Here is a 17411-nt window from a genome sequence, read left to right on the forward strand (position 1 = left end):
GATTCAACCTAATGTTCTCACATCTGAGCTACCCAAGACCTGAAAATCAGTTCATAGGTGTCCTTTGCTAAGGAAAGTCTTTAAAAAAGGCAGTTTCTGTGAGATTGCAAGATTTGATGCTCTAGCAGTTTCATTTGTATGAATTCATCACATCAATTTTTATATTGTAAATTGCCTTTTACAGGTCAAGAAATATTGCAAAGTGACTGGTAACACTATTTTATTCACATGAAACATCATCATACATGAATATTCTTTCCTGCACAGGACATCTATGGCTATATGCAAAGAATAAGTTAAAAGAATCAAATAAACACAGGTGTTTTCAGTGGATAGTTCTACCTTTGAATAAACTAAGCCATTATGGACATCCTTTACATTTACGAACTTCTGTGATTTGGTTCGCCTTGACAAAAAAGATGATGTTCATGGAGTCCAAACTCAAGTTATGAAAGAAAACAAGAAAAAACAACAACGAAAAACCCCAAAACAAAACATTAAGGCCTTAAAGATAAGGTAGCCTTTATTAGTCCCAGAGACAGGAAGTTCACATCTAACCACATTCATTAAAAAAATAAACCACATTTAGGGAACAACAACAACAACAAAAAAGACCAGTCATATGCATCAGGACTGAACAACACTTTATTCTATGCTTTTCCAACACTTCTGCACAATATCACCATGCTCAAGACCTGTTGTGAATCCAGGCATTTTTGAACGCTTTAAGCACAACACAAGCAAACAAGGATATAATCCCTGTTGCTCCTTTCAGGACGTGTTGAGTTGAACATTTTGGCAATCACAAAACTTTGCTACAAGCAGCTTCTCATAACCATTCGATAACAAAAAGGAATGCCCTATGTTAGAAATGCCATTATGGCAATCGAACAAGAGTCTGACACAAAGCTGAGGGCAGAAACTGACTCCATCAACACTGCAATTAAACACAGACTCTGTAGGACAATGGAAGGCAGAAGATAGTCAAAACACTATAATGTTTTAGTCTAGAGAGATGAATATGAGAGAATGACCGTATGATTTTTTTTCTCCTTGATGGTGAGACTCAATCATGAATGTCTGTTAGCTTAGCACAAAGACAGGAAACATGTAGCATAGCTCTGTCCCAATATCATATCGTATCCAGTATACTCAGAGCTATTAATGCCCAGATAAATCATGAATTAATTTTATTAAAGTTAGATATTCTTGTAATGGGTGAACTCAAAACACACAAGAATGGGCTTATTTTTTCTTCCTTATGATTACAAGCTAAATATCCTACCTAACCCTTCCATATGATGAAAATGCACAAATGCAGTCTGGTTTGGGGATTCCAATTACAACATTTTGGTTGCTCAGACAGTAAGATATAGTTGGGATTGCAACTGTGTCCACCTTTTAAAAGGTGGACACAGCCGCCCTGATGGTACCCACTAGTTTTGGACATAAGATTATTAAAGCCAGCAAGATGGTTAGCAAGCTGCATCCATAACCTGTGCAAGTGCAATGCTTATTAGTACCAAATAAGATTTTAAAGAAAATACTAGAATTTCAAACACCCACTTCTCGGATGGCCTGTCCCACAAAGCAGGTGATATTATTTGTCAGATAAATTTCAAGCCCTAGAAGACAAACAAGGGAAAAGTCCAGTGACTAGCATTAGCAGAGGTGATGCCTCAGAGACAGCTACAGCTGCCTGTGTCAGGACACCCTTAACTTCATGCTTCTACAAAATCCAGCACTTTGCCACAGCTCCAAGTTGTGTTCATTAAAACCTGAAGGCTGCAGCTGTGACAAATAGTTCCACCTACATTTCATGTAGGTTTATATAGCAATTAAATTAAAAACATACAGTGTTTTCATTCCAGAAGTGCTGATAACCTTTTAGTCATTACTTCTCCACTAGAAGACAGTGTGACTTGCAACTTTTCTATTAAGCTAAGCTGCAGGCGGCTTAAGTGTAAGTGATTTTTAATTCTTGTGGATGTGTTGTGTTTGACACAATTAGCTGATTAATAGTGCACGTTCATGTATTACATGTGAATTTGACCCCAACATTGGATTTTAACTATAACATTACATTTTAACTGTTAGTTGCTGCCTCCACAGTCACACAAATGGTCAGTATCATCGGGAGAAAGAAAAAAAAAAAAAAAACTTGATTAAAGCAAATATTGCTTTATTGAACAATGGAAATGACTATCAAAGGAAAGGTTTTGGTAAGAATTTGAGCAATGAAATGAAACACAGCATCTTCGTAGCAATCATCTTGTTGCCATGTTCTGATGTAAAAGTACACATTTACCACAGCCAGGAAAACAATCTCAAAAGTTTACTCATGGGACAGCTTAAGAGCTTGTGAGCACAATGCACCTTCTCATCCAACTCAAATAACTTTCAAAAAATCCCTTTTTTTTTTTTTTTTTTTTTTTTTTTTATATAGTGCCATCAATTTATATGCAGCAGGCATAATGACAGTGGATATCACTATCATTCCTCTTCTTCAGAGCAGATCTTAAAGAGTTAAACTGAAGCTATTACAAGCTGCAGTCATTGAAGTGAAAAACACCTCGGTATCGTCAATGTCACAATAGTTTGTTTTCTTGCTAAGTTGTAATGTGGGTGTAAGTCCTGATACAAACATGGCCTACAGAAAAACACCAATAAACTGTTTACCAGGATGAAGGTGCTCATCTGAAGCATCCTTACATTGACCTAATGATGTCCTGAAATGAAGGCTTCCTCCCCACCATACACATTTCTTGCAGTCAAGCTAGATGAGCTGGATAAAGCATGCGGTCATGCAACATTTCTTTCAGTGCAAATATGAGTATTGCATAAAGACAGAAGGAAAAAATCTCAGCGTGTCAATTAAGGATTTTCCCCCTCTCTCTGTGCCCCTTTGTTTCCCCAAGAGAAAAACCTCTCATTGAGTTCAGAGCATAAGCAGCAACACCTGTCACTTTAGTACCTTGTGATTGTGTAACTCCAATGGTGCCGTGACTGTCATTTATTGGTGAAAAGCAGAAACCTGAAATAACAAATGAATATTAGTTCATTGCGAGGGCCACCTTTAAGGGTTGGATAATGGAGAAACAACTACCAAAGCATCAAAAAAGCCTGAGAAGAACAAACTGGTTGGGTTAATTCACTGTCCATACAAGAACAGAGTTTCGTATTCCTTCCATTAATTTCCCTGATATAAAGTGAATCTAGTGAAAGCGTGAGACAATTTGGTTTGAAAAATTGGTTAAAAACAAAAAACCCCAAACCCCAGCTAAGATTACAAATAATACATCATACATATTTTAAGTTATTGTTAGTTTGATGTCTGATTACAGCAAAGAAAACAACATAAAATGGCATAAAGGAAGATGTTAATGAAATTGAAATGTCTCCTTATCTAAGCACCATTTCAACAGGACAATTAGAGCTGAAAGCTAAACAGAACTTTTTGTAGAGGCTAATACACAAGAAATATTGTAGAAATCCAGAGCTGCTGAATATTTTTTTTTTTTTTTTTTTTTGTAATTGTTGTGGCCTGGCTGAAGAAACAATTGATGGCAAATCTGGAAGAGGTCTGGCATGGCTTTACACTTAGAGGAGACAAGGCACTGACTCACAAATCCACTGCAGTCACTTTCTCCATCTTCCGCGTTACACAGGATAACTTTGCCTTCCCTCTTGAAATCAAAGACGGGGAGCACCTTTTTTGATCTTACCATGCTTCAACCAAATCAGGCCAATCATCCTGACATTCCCAGGATAAGGTCCCTTGATTTTGCTTAAACCAGCTCCAAGCTTCAGGCCTCCTCTTCACAGGTCCCTAACAGACAGTATTTCATTGGCGTGGAAAAGATAGAAAACATGTTTGTGCTTGTGGATCAAAGTAGAACATCATAGAAAGTTCAAGCCATTACTATAACCTTTTCTTTTCACAAGTATCCAGAATGTCAAAGTCAAATTGAGCTTTAAGAGTTGCAGATCAAAATGGTAACCGGCTAGCTACAAGTAGCACAAATCCAAAGCTGCAGGTCAAGTTTTCCAGCACTTGGCTTGCAGATGGGCGTCATTTTTTTTTTTTTTTTCAGCAGAAAGGAACCACCTCTTCTTTAGTTTTCTGTATTATTTATACAATAGATACTCGATTCCAATCGTATTCCCAAGAAAGACTCACGTCGTCTTCTGTGATGTTGCTCCGATGCAGCAAAACAAACAAAGAAACACAAAACAGTTCTCTTGTCTTTAGTTTTGGGCTATATGTCTAGCACTGTCCAAGAAGTCAGGGCTGTGAGCTGCCCTGACTGTCGGGGTCTGTCCCTGAGGAGCTGGTGTCTGAGTCCGAGTCGTTGTCATTGTGGTTGTCCTCTGCCAGGTTTTTCTCTCGCAGTCTTCTGTGGGTTGCGCCGAGACGAGCCAACAAGCCCTGGTAGTCAAAACGGCCACGCTTCTCCCCAAATGGGTCCTGGAATAAGGCAACATCATGTTAGAAAGAGGAAAAGATTGCCATTTATAATCTTTACTTTGTATATCCTCAACAAATAAACTGTAGTTGTAATTTTTCTTAATCCATCCATGCATGGAACCAATTTTGCTGTATTAATTTCCTGTTTTTACTTATTCCCTATTAATATCATTGAAATTCTACCTCCAGAGAAAAAGCTTTGCAACTCTTATACTGGGAGTAGCAACTGGCCCATATTACTTGACTTCTCTTCAAAAACTGTACATTGTGTAAATAAGAAAAAACATATTTTAAGATGGCCTGAAGTGTCTGAAGACAAAAAGAAATGAATTAAGAATCTAAATCCTGGCTCACACAGTGCTGTCACAAAGTCATGTTATATTGCATTATTGACATTAAGAACGATTTTATACTGAAAGCACTGTCTGATAAGACAAAAATAATCCAACAGAAAAAATAAATACTCACCTGCATGTTCTGCCCCTGCAGATGCAATCTCTCTTTGCAAACACCCTCGTAGAAATCATAGTATTCAAGGAAGGACTTCTCCATCACACTCCTAAAAATAAACACATTCACACACTTGATACATTTAGTTAACAGGTAGAAAACAAAGATGGAATGCAAATGACAAAGGAAAATAAAAAGAAGAAAAATAAAAATAAGGATCTCACAACAAAGCTTCAGGACAAAGAACTTTTCCCTCCAGCATGTCACACACAGCCACTCTCATGGTTTCATGGCGGATGCACTCGTTGTAATTTTTACTGTCCCCTGGGTGACGCTCCTGTGAAACAGAATGACAAGGTGTGACGGATTGGTGGCGACATAAAACTTTCATATATCTATATCTCTTTGTTGACTGTACCTGTTCAAAGCCAGGTTCATTGTGATAGGGGTTCTCCGTCATCAGAGACTGGATTGAGATGAGCACAGACGAGATACTCTGAGCTGGACTCCATGCCGGCCCTGTCCATGTCCTACAAGCAAAGGTCACAGAACCAGTTTGTTGCTTTCTTACAATGGGTTCTTGCATAATTTAAAAAAAAGAATCAAAATCATTGAGGTAAAATTACTTATTTTAACATCTAAAAATTGAGAATCATGAACAAAGTTGTAAATTTTTGATAATATATATATTTACAAACAAACCATGACCACTGGGTGGTTTGACCGTGGACATCTGACTAGTTTTAAATTAATAAAATGTATTCCTCACTGTGAGGAAGTGATCGGCAATCTATTTCTTTTTATTATTAATGTGTAAAGGTCAGTGCTTGCCAAAAATTGTAAAATGAAATGCAAATCCACACTAACCAATACATTGTACAATTAAAGAGTACTAAAAATGTTTTAAATAATCTTATTCATCCAATTTATTTATGCAAGTCTCATTTAGATTTAAAGTCATAGGCGCTACATACTGCTATCAGTTAGAGTCACAGTAGTTTTCTTTTTCTCCTTTTTTACTCAACATATCAACTGCCAAAGAGTTGGAATGAAAAATATTTAAATCAAGTTCAGGACAGATGTGATGTTACATTAAGTAGAATAAAAGCTTATCTAGTAGTGATGAACCAAACTATTGATCTTCTAGGTTCTGTCGTATATCAAGTGTCTCTAGTGAACATAATTAGAGTGAAAGTGCATGACCAATAGTGGGAGAGAGAAATATCATTTTTCTTTGTAGGATCTTTTAAGTTTTCAGTCACAATCTAAAAGAAAGAGAAAAAGTCCGTCTAATGGCTCAGTCCAAAGTTTTGTACACTGTCACAAACAGACAATATCCAGCTTTTTGTCTCAGTGTCTGACCAATAATATTGGACTAGCGCTCCCTAATGTACGAGTATTCGACAGACAACAATCCCTACAAATAAGTATTTTAAGTGTTTTTCCTTTTCTTTTTAGATTTTGGGTTGCTAGTTAGACAAAACAAGGCATTCTGAGATATTACTTTGATCATCGAGTTTTAACTATTTACACTAATTAGAGGGTTTGCTAGTTTACTCACTGATCACTAGCTGGTCTAAAATTAACCTCTGCATTGGGCAATTATTTTGTTTGGGCATCTTTGTTTATTGTATCCCATGTAGAGTGCAAATTGAATATGCTGACCCAGATTTTTTTTTTTTTTAATAGCCTGCTTATGGCCCAGCTGATGAACAGAAAAGTATGCAGTGAACATGGTGATTCTTCATGAATTCCCTTGGAGACTACAGTTAGAAACCCTGACTCACCCCAGGATGCTGAGGCATACTTTGCCATTGCGGTAGAAGTTGGGATTAAAGCGGACAGTGTTGTGCCCAGTGGTGATGAGCTTGACCCGTGGTGGATGAATTGGGTAGTCAGGGGGACAGCGGAACAGGAAGAGGAAGAAGCCACCCTCATATGGCGTGTCAAATGGCCCTGTGATCAGGGCATGGATCTGAAGTCATGAGGCAGAGGAGTGGGATTAAAGGATGAGAGAAAGACAGGATGGGGATTGATAAGAAGGTCTAAAATGATGTCTATAGGCAGAGAGGAATGCTAGGGAAGAACAGACCAATTAGCAAAGAAATTTAATCTAGAAAACAACTGACTCGCGCTGAGTCATTATCAATTTTTTTGACTCGGATCTAAAGGTTTTTCTCCATTAGTTAATGGTTGCTGTCAGCACCGGTACAACTCTAGTTGAATGGAAAACACTGAGGTAGTCACAGTTTAAAGGACTCTTCACTTCTCTGTTTTGCACTTTTTACAGCTATACCACTTTTTTCAATTCAGTTTTATTTATATAGCGCCAATTCACAACAACAGTCACCTCAATGCGCTTTCAGTACTCCAGAGGAAGTCCAGTGCTGATCCTGATTTGCATCAAGCCCAGGAATAAGAAGCCTACTGAAATCTGATTGGCTATCAAGTTAACATGTTAATGATGTCAAAGGATGGTAAATCTCTGTACTTTGCCTTTTACCTTGGTCATGTCCTGAGGATCAGGGACCACGAACATCCCTGGTGGAGGTTCCTTGTAGATGGACATAATATCCCTACAGACAAAATAAACAGATGAGGTTTGTGAAACACTGAAAAATGGAGAGAGAACCCACAAAGAAATATGCCCCTAAACATTCCAGCAATCCACTAGTAAAACAGTATGCCCTGGAGGTGAATGATCTTAATATTTTCAGAAATCTATTATAAAAAGTACATTTAAGTACAGTACTGGGCCCTAAAGTTGCTCTAATGTGAAGTTTTCTAGCATACTAACGCAGTCATTAAAAAAAACCTACCATAGTCAAGTTGGCAATTATATGCAGTGTGTTTCTGATAATACAGCAATTAACAGTGATAAACTGCATCTGTGTTCAGCAACCCTGCTGTTCTTTAGGAATGAAACCAAAATACAACCAGCTGAGTCGAGTCCTCTCGACTTGTGACAAAGACTCATTCAAACTGATACCAACATGTTAACAATCTGTTTGCTTTAATACATTAGACGGGAATTATTTACCAGAGTTGCAATGATGCTAGAACTTCCAGGAAAAGACTCGAAGGCAACAAGAATGTTCAAGCTATCAAGCTGCATAAACAGGTAAATTAAGTGAAATTGTACATTTCATTAATTTGGGTCAAGCGATTCCTTAATAACTTTATTTTTGTTTATTAAGCAACAAATTAATGAAATGTTAAAAATCAAAGAAGTGTGTTCATGTATGTGTAGGTCAAACTAAAGCAACATCTTTAAACATAGGCTGAGTGCGCTACTGTCTAAAATACTGCTCAAAGGGTATCTCTCAGTTTTCTGGATTTGTTTACCGTAAGACTGGTAATCTCAATAAGCCGTCTCAAAAATCAGGTTATCAATTTGCAGAGTTAAGCCTGCATGTTTGTGTAAACCAGGTGGTGTTGGCAACATTTTACCAATCTAAAACAGGAATTTCAAAGGCAATGTTACTCTTTTTCCACAGAAAACGATCCCTATAAATGCCAACAATTCAATCAGCAATATTATTAGATGATGATAAAATTGTGATTAAAAATCTATAAAAAGCATAAAACTTATAACAGCAAAATGCAACAACTGCAAAGAAGACATGCAGTTAATGCTGCAGAAAATTATTAATCTGGTTATTTAGCACACAAAGCCCTATAAATAATTAACTGGAATTTAAATGTTTATTTATCACTGAGTGCACTCTCAGTGCTGGTGTTTATTTCTAAGGTGATGGCTACACGTTAGAGCTCTGAAACTTTGAACTGGTCCCACTAATCCAGGCTTAGTTAAACATATCTCACTCAAAACATGTCACAAATAAAAGACTCAGTGAAAACGTGATGCTTCCAGAAAGTTTTAGTTTTTATTCTTTCAGCTACAGACTCAGTGGTGTTGAAGGGTTTGAAGCAGTACAGTGTAAGTGTCCTGTTTTAAGATCATTAATCCTTCTAGAACAATAAAATTGCTGTAAAACTGTCTGCTTCTAACATTAAAAAATACAAATAAAATAAAACCATGGAATAAAGCTGTATCTAAGAATCTATATTTATTACTGATGTGAAAGCCAAAGACGTTACACGCTATTAAAACAAAACAACAACAACTTCAGACCCTCTGTGGGACCTTCTAGGAATGGTGAATTTTCTGGATAACCGATTCGTCAGAAGGCAACGATTTCACACCTGTTGGTCTCTGATCTCGAACTTGACCTGCTCTGGGGGAGGTTAAGTTACCATGGCGACAAATCCTGGTACGAAGTTAACCCGAAAACAGATAGTGAACAGAAAAGTAACCCTGTGGTTACCTGGTTCCGACGAAATCTCGCTTCTTATTACAGACCTCTAGTTTCCCAAATGTCCCCGTCAAATGTGACGTTTTAGATGCTGTTAAAAACTTTACGGAAAGATTTCACTTTCGATTGCAGGTCTAGATTACATAAATATTCCCACCTGCGTCAGATTTGTGTGTGATATGTTTCCTAGAATTACCTCTTTATCCTCAGGATGCACTGCTGGGAAGCTTTTTCGTTGTCCCAGTCCGTGCTGAGAGTTGGGTCCCAGGAAGTGGCATTGATTTGAGAGAGGAGGCCCGCTCCTGCCGCCCCTAGCCCAACACCGGGGAGAGGCGAGGAGGCATGCAATGTGGGAGACACGGCCACGACGGGTGGTGAAGAGCCGGGAGTCAATGTGTTCCCAAAACTGACCGGGGTAGCAGTGACAGCGGACATAGGGGCCACCACAGCTGTTAGGCCACTCTGCGCGGTGGCGGCAAGAGGCGGAGAGGCCGGGTTGGAGCTGGAGTGCACACCGCCAGTTGCCGACATTCCCACCGGCAGAGAGTTAGACAAAATCGGAAGCTGTGAGGCTCCGCTCCCCTGTCCCGTAGTAACGTCTAAGCCTAGGGCACTGCTGCTGGACTCATCTCCAAAGCTGTCCGCCATGGCCCACAAGCTAGCAAGCTACAGTAAACCCGTTGGTGTTGAGTAATTTATATTTTTCTCCTGCGCAGCATTGACAATAGAGTTTAAAGATAACCTGCTTCCTTTGGTGCCCAACGCGGATCAGACAGCAAAGAAACCGGGCAGAGGCGAGGCCAGAAAGCGAGGCAATTCTTCCCAAGACATAATGAATATTTATCGTTAGCTTGACTGTCTTTACCCCCAGGCCTCCAAAAAAAACTGCTCGGTCTTCAGCAAAATTGCAACGTCACAGTGTTACGGTTACCACTGCCCTCTGGATACTGGTTTAAACCATTAAATCCTCAGAACATTTGGTTTATTACCAACCACATCCCTACCAGTCTTTTACCATCGCAACTTTAGGAGCTTGTATTTGTCACCAGTTAAGAACACGGAAATAATAAAGCCACGGCACATCCGGGCAAAAATTTTCAAAGTAAAATTCCTGAAAATTAAAAAACAAAACAAAAACAAAAACCAAAAAAAAAACCAACCCACCATCATTTCAGCTTTTGCAGCTAGCTTTTGAGCAAGGCCATGCTCAAAATTTGCAAAAGAATGGGAAGTTATTGTGCCCTCACAATCAACTGTCCGAGTTTGTGATCCACTTCTGCATCTGCAGAAAATATCTCAGTTTGTCTCCTCCTTTGCCTCTGTAATCTAAAACAGAGATAATATGTCTTGGATAATTTTTAAGATATTTTTGTACTTTTTAAATATACTTTTTTACGTTTTTTTAAAATTTGGAATTGGAAAATGAGTTGAGCTGAATGCTTCCTGTCAAAGTTGGTTGCCTATCCAATGCATGGACTCAGCCCTGTAATAAAATCAAGACTTGCATTTTTTCTAATGGTCAGCACCTGTGAAGTATTGTAGTTGCAAAAGCTAAGTCCCGTTCTATGAAAGTCAGTTTGGAAAACAGCCCTCAGCTCCCTTGACCTATAATCAGAGTAAACACTTAATGAGTAAGTAAAAAACACAGTAAAGAGCTTAGGCAATAAAATTAGATCAGAAAATGAGCTTTCTCCAAAAGGTGGATAGGGTTTCCCTTAGCAATACGGTGAGGAGATCAGTATTTGGCAGGGGTTAGGAGTAGAGCCGCTGCTCCTTTACATCAAAAGGAGCCAGCTGAGGTGTGTGCCTCCTGGGTAAGGTGTTTCAACCGGGCCTATCCTTACGGTAGGAGGTCCCGGAGTAGACCCGGGACCTGGAAAGAATATATCAATTATATGGCCTGGGAATGTCTTAATATTTCCCCGGATAAGCTGGAAGAAGAAGAATCTGGTGAGAAGGTCTGGCGTTCCCTGCTTAGGCTCCTGCCCCCACGTTCCACCGTCAGATAAGTTATCGAAGATAGCTTTTTATTGTTTATTTATTGTTTTAATATTTTAGATGTTAACTTTTATTGAAGTGGTTGTCTTGAGTTTTCAAACAGTGTGCATCATTCACAATGCACGGCACATAGTGCCACAACTTTCAGTCGCATTTTATTTGTTTTTGGCTGTTAATTTTTCCCATTTTAATAATATGTTAAGATCTTTTGTAGTAACATATTTGTGTGGATGCCTTTGAGGGCATCCACACTATTGAGTTCCTGTTTCTCTTTATTGTGTGGATGCTGGAGGCTCTTTAAACTTTATTGTGTGGATGCCCTAAAGGGCTTCCACACTATTTGTGTGGATGCCCTAAAGGGCTTCCACGCTATTGAGTTCCTGTTTCTCTTTATTGTGTGGATGCCCTCAAAGGGCTTCCACACTATTGAGTTCCTGTTTCTCTTTATTCTTTATTGTGTGGATGCCCTCAAAGGGCTTCCACACTATTGAGTTCCTGTTTCTCTTTATTCTTTATTATTATTCTTCTAGTTGCTTCCGTACACTTTTTGGACTTCAACTACTCCCTCAGTTTTCAGCCGATTTTCTCAGTTCAAACTATACTGTTCTGCCCTTTCTGCTCTTTCCGGCAATGACTTTTGGTGTTTATTACTATCATACTTTTTAAAATATTACACTTTTTTCCTTTAATTTGTCCCATTGAAATGAATGGAAAACTTCCGCAATTCTGCTAAAACTTGCTTGTTTTTGAAACTTAACTACTTCCTCATACTTTCACCTAGAAACTCCATTCAAACTTTAAAATGTTCTCAGATTATTGGGCTATTCCTGTCTGATTCAGCTTTTTCAGATCTTCTACTGTTTTAATCTTATCCCTCTTTAAGTTTTCAGTTGCAAAATTTTGATTTTTCAGAAAATACATGCGTTGTTATGGTTGCTATGCAATTAACTCAGAGTGGACACTCATCCATTCTGAATTTTCTCTTCATGTTCCAACAACTTCTTGCTACTCGCCCAATTTCCACTCAAGCTCCACATATTATACATCAAAACGTAGGTATTTTTGCTGGCTTTCAGAAAAAGGTCACTATCATTGTTGTGGGAGTTATAGATTTTTTGCAAATCTCCTCAGAGTAACACAAAGTCTGAAAATTGTCTTTAGAAAGTCAATGGAGAGTTTGTTCAAAATCACCGCTGTATTTGTCTAATGAGAGGCATTTTTAAATCGTCATATCTCCTTAACGAAACAAAGTTGAGACATGAGGCTTGTGCAAATATATCTTCAGACAGTCCTGATGCTCACAATTCAAAAAGTTTTTTATCACCTATTACCGTTTGGCCAAGAATTACACTTGTTTGAGAGTAGGAAATTCATGCCTTGCTCAGATCTCTACAGATTTCAAACTCTGGAAATGAGGCACTTTTTTCTCTCGTCATATCGTTTTGATGGATTTCCACAGAGACCTGAAAATTCCCATGACTGTTCACCAAAGCCTGCTGTTTCTTACGGTGAAAGAATGATTTTGATGCTCCATATAGATTTAGAGTTACAAAACGTTGTTTGAGGGCAGGTCAAGGCAGTTTTGCTTTGCCTCTACTCAGTTACAGTGTATTACAAGTCATATATCTTCAAGAATTTATATTTTATCTCTGAATTATGAAGACCTGCAGATTTCCCCATCTCTTCTGAACAAAACGGTGTCAGAATGACCGTTCTAGCTCCTACGGTTAGGAAATTATGGCCATTTGTTCGAGGGGAATCCTGAATGTGAGAAATACACTGAAGGAAACCCATAGCTCTCTGTGTGTCTGTGTGTGTAAGTGCTGATTACAGCAGGTGCAGCCAATTTAGCTGACCTAGATATACCAAGCCCAGACTCTTAACAGCCCCTGTACACTTTGCTCTCTGTGTATGTGTGTGTGTGTATCAATATCTCTCCCATGTTAAAGTATTACTCCTCCATAATAGTATTTGTGCTATATCAAAGTACTTCTACTACATTTTAGTACTTCTGCTCAATCATAGTATTTCTGCTAAATCATAGTATTTTTGAAAAATCATGTTGTTTGTGCCAAATCATGGTTTTGGGGCAAAACCATAATATTTATTTCATGTTATAGTATTACTACTAAGTGGAGGAATGTCTGTCATGTTATAATATATGTGCTGATTACAGTATATCTGCCAAATCATAGTATTTATCTCGAATCATAGTATTTATGCCAAATTACAGTATTTCTACTAAAAAGCAGAAATAGTACCTTTTAGCAGAAATTTCTGTCAAAAGATATTAGTTATGTTAAAACATAGTATTTCTGCTAAATCATAGTATTTCTGCCAAATCATAGTATTTGTACTAAATCATAGTACTTGTGGCTATTCATAGTACTTGTACCCAATCGTATTATTTCTGCCATATCATCATATTCGTGTCAAATCATAGTATTTTTCTGCCAAATCATGGTATTTGTGCCAAATTATAGTATTTGTGCCCAATTAAAATTTCAGAATCAGAATCAGAATCGTGTTTATTGGCCAAGTATATGTGCAGACAAATACAAGGAATTTGGTTCCGGTAGATGGTGGCTCTCGAGCACAGCAATGTAAATCACACACAGACACAGACACACACGCACCCACACACACACACGTATCTATATATACATTACACATGCATACACATACATACACAAAGCTGTGTAAACCAACTATAACTAATCTAAACGTATATACATAAAATACAGAAATGAAATGAGGTGGAATGAATACTACAGAATGTACATAAGGTACAGTTACAGTCTGGCAGTGGGAGCAGTGTGACAGGTCAACTGTTTAGAAGGGAGATGGCGAGGGGAAAGAAACTGTTCCTGTGTTGGGTGGTCCTGGTCTGCAGGCTTCTGTACCGTCTGCCAGAGGGCAGCAGATCAAAAAGTCTGTGTCCAGGGTGTGAGGGGTCTGTGATGATTTTCCCTGCCCGTTTCCTGGTTCTTGAGAGGTACAGATCCTGGATGGAGGGCAGGGGGGCGCCGATGATCCTTTCTGCTGCCCGTACAGTCCGCTGCAGTCTGCACCTGTCCTGTTTAGTGGCTGCACCATACCAGACTGTGATGGAGGAGCACAGGACAGACTCAATGACTGCAGTGTAGAACTGGATCAGCAGCTCCTGTGGAAGACTGTACTTCCCCAGTTGTCTCAGGAAGTACATCCTCTGCTGGGTCTTTTTGAGGATGGAGTTGATGTTGGTCTCCCACTTCAGGTCCTGGGAGATGGTGGTACCCAGGAACTTGAAGATCTCCACAGTCGACACAGGGCTGTCTGATATGATGAGGGGGGGCAGAGTTGAGGGATGTCTCCTGAAGTCCACTGTCATCTCTACAGTTTTAAGAGTGTTCAGCTCCAGATTGTGCTGACTGCACCAGAGTACCAGCCGCTCAACTTCCTGCCGGTATGCAGACTCATCACCATCCTGAATGAGGCCAATGACGGTGGTGTCATCTGCAAACTTTAGGAGTTTTACAGCTGAGTTCTTGGAGGTGCAGTCATTAGTGTAGAGGGAGAACAGTAGTGGTGAGAGGACACATCCTTGAGGGGCACCAATACTGAGGGACCGAGTTTCAGAGGTGATCTCCCCCAGCCTCACTTGTTGCTTTCTGTCTGTCAAGAAGCTGGTGATCCACTGACAGGTAGCTGGAGACACGCTGAGCTGGGAGAGTTTGGAAGAGAGAAGTTCAGGCACGATGGTGTTAAAAGCCGAACTAAAGTCCACAAACAGGATCCTGGCATAAGTTCCCGGGCGGTCAAGGTGTTGCAGGATGTAATGCAGCCCCATATTCACTGCATCATCCACCGACCTGTTTGCCCGGTAGGCAAACTGCAGAGGGTCCAGCTGGTGGCCTGTAATGTCCTTCAGATGGTCTAACACCAGTCGTTCAAAGGATTTCATGACCACAGACGTCAAGGCAACAGGTCTGTAGTCATTCAGTCCTGTGATGGTGGGTTTAATTAATCTATAACATAATTTCTATTATGTTATAGAATTACTACTAAGTCGTAGAATTTCGGTTATGTTATAGTATATCTGCTGAATATAGTATGTGTGCCAAATCATAGTATTTATAGCAAATCATAGTATTTGTGCTAAAACATAGTATTTCTGCCCAATTGTAGTATTTGTGCAAAAACATAGAATGTCTGCAAATCACAGTATATCTGGTATGTTATAGTATTACTACTAAGGCATAGTAATTCTACCAAATCATAGTATTCCTTCAAAATCATAGTATTACTGCAATTTCATAGTATTTGAGCAAAATCGTACTATTCGTGCAAAACATAGAATGTCTGCTCAATCATAGTATTTCTGCTAAATCATAGTATTTTTGCCAAATCATGGTTTTTGTGCCAAATCATAACATTTCTGTTATGTTATAGTATTACTACTAAGTGGAGGAATTTCTGTCATATTATAGTGTATGTACTGGTTACAGTATATCTGCCAAATCATAGTATTTATGCCAAATTACAGTATTTCTGCTAAAAAGCAGAAATAGTACCTTTTAGCAGAAATTTATGCCATTTATGTTAAAACAAAGTATTTCTGCTAAATTATAGTATTCCTGCAAAATCATAGTATTTGTACTGAAACATAGTATTTCTGACCATTCGTAGTATTTGTACTAAATCATAGTATTTGTGCCAAAGCATCGTATTTGTATGGAGTCATAGTATTTCTTCTAATTCAAAGTATTTCAGTCAAATTTCAGAAGTGGTGGTAAAACGCAGTATTTCTGACAAATCATAGTATTTGTACCCAATCATAGTATTTCTGCCATATCATTGTATTTGTGCAAATCATGGTATTTTTACCAAATCATGGTGTTTTTGCCAAATCATGGTATTTGTGACAAATTATAGTATTTGTGCCCAATTAATATTTCTGTTATGTTATAGTATTATTACTGAGTCATAGAATTTCTGTTATGTTATAGTATATCTGCTGAATATAGTATATGTGCCAAATCATAGTATTTGTGCTAAAACATAGTATTTCTGCTATATTGTGGTATTTGTGCAAAAACATAGAATGTCTGCAAAATCATATTATATTTATTATGTTATAGTATTACTACTAAGTCACAGTATTTCTGCCAATTCGTAGTATTTGTACTAAATCATAGTACTTGTGTCAAATCATAGCATTTGTTGCAAATCATAGTATTCGAACCAAAACATAGTATTTGTACCAAAGCATCGTATTTGTACGAAGTCATAGTATGTCTTCTAAATCATAGTATTTCAGTCAAATCTCAGTAGTTGTGCTAAAACGCAGTATTATTGCCAAACATAGTATTTGTACCCAATCATGGTATTTTTGCAGAAAAAGTATTGCTGCAAAAACATAGTTTTACTTCAATTTCATAGTATTTGAGCAAAATTATATGATATGTGCAAAAATATAGTATGTCTGCAAAATCATAGTATTTCCGCCAAATCATAGTATTTGTACTGAAACATAGTATTTCTGCCCAATTGTAGTATTTGTGCAAAAACATAGAATGTCTGCAAAATCATAATATATCTGTTATGTTATAGTATTACTACTAAGGCATAGTATTTCTACCAAATCATAGTATTTGTACTGCAACATAGTATTTCTGCCCAATCATAGTATTTGTACTAAATCATAGTACTTGTGCCAAATCATAGTATTTGTGCCAAGGCATCGTATTTGTATAGAGTCATAGTATTTCTTCTAAGTCATAGTATTTCAGTCAAATCTCAGAAGTTGTGGTAAAACACAGTATTTCTGACAAATCATAGTATTTGTACCCAATCATAGTATTTCTGCCATATCATTGTATTTGTGCCAAATCATGGTATTTTTGCCAAATGATGGTATTTGTGCCAAATTATAGTATTTGTGCCCAATTAATATTTCTGTTATGTTATAGTATTATTACTGAGTCGTAGAATTTCTGTTATGTTATAGTGTATCTGCTGAATATAGTATATGTGCCAAATCATAGGATTTATACCAAATCATAGTATTTGTGCTAATACATAGTATTTCTGCTATATTGTGGTATTTGTGCAAAAACATAGAATGTCTGCAAAATCATATTATATCTATTATGTTATAGTATTACTACTAAGTCACAGCATTTCTGCCAATTCGTAGT

General features: G+C 38.0%; 1 protein-coding gene across 1 annotated transcript; it reads right to left on the reverse strand.

Moving 5' to 3' along the window:
• Nucleotides 1–627: 627 nt before the first annotated feature.
• ube2z (ubiquitin-conjugating enzyme E2Z) lies at nt 628–10316 on the reverse strand. The gene is made up of 7 exons (XM_003460024.5): nt 9431–10316; nt 7422–7494; nt 6706–6893; nt 5337–5448; nt 5143–5255; nt 4937–5027; nt 628–4468 (listed from the first exon to the last, which is right to left on the reverse strand). Exons 1-7 carry the CDS (start codon nt 9880–9882, stop codon nt 4286–4288), a joined length of 1212 nt encoding a protein of 403 aa, XP_003460072.1. The 5' UTR covers nt 9883–10316; the 3' UTR covers nt 628–4285.
• Between the last annotated feature and the right edge of the window lie 7095 nt (nt 10317–17411).

Source organism: Oreochromis niloticus, linkage group LG4 (genome assembly GCF_001858045.2).
Source record: "Oreochromis niloticus isolate F11D_XX linkage group LG4, O_niloticus_UMD_NMBU, whole genome shotgun sequence".
NCBI lineage: Eukaryota > Metazoa > Chordata > Actinopteri > Cichliformes > Cichlidae > Oreochromis > Oreochromis niloticus.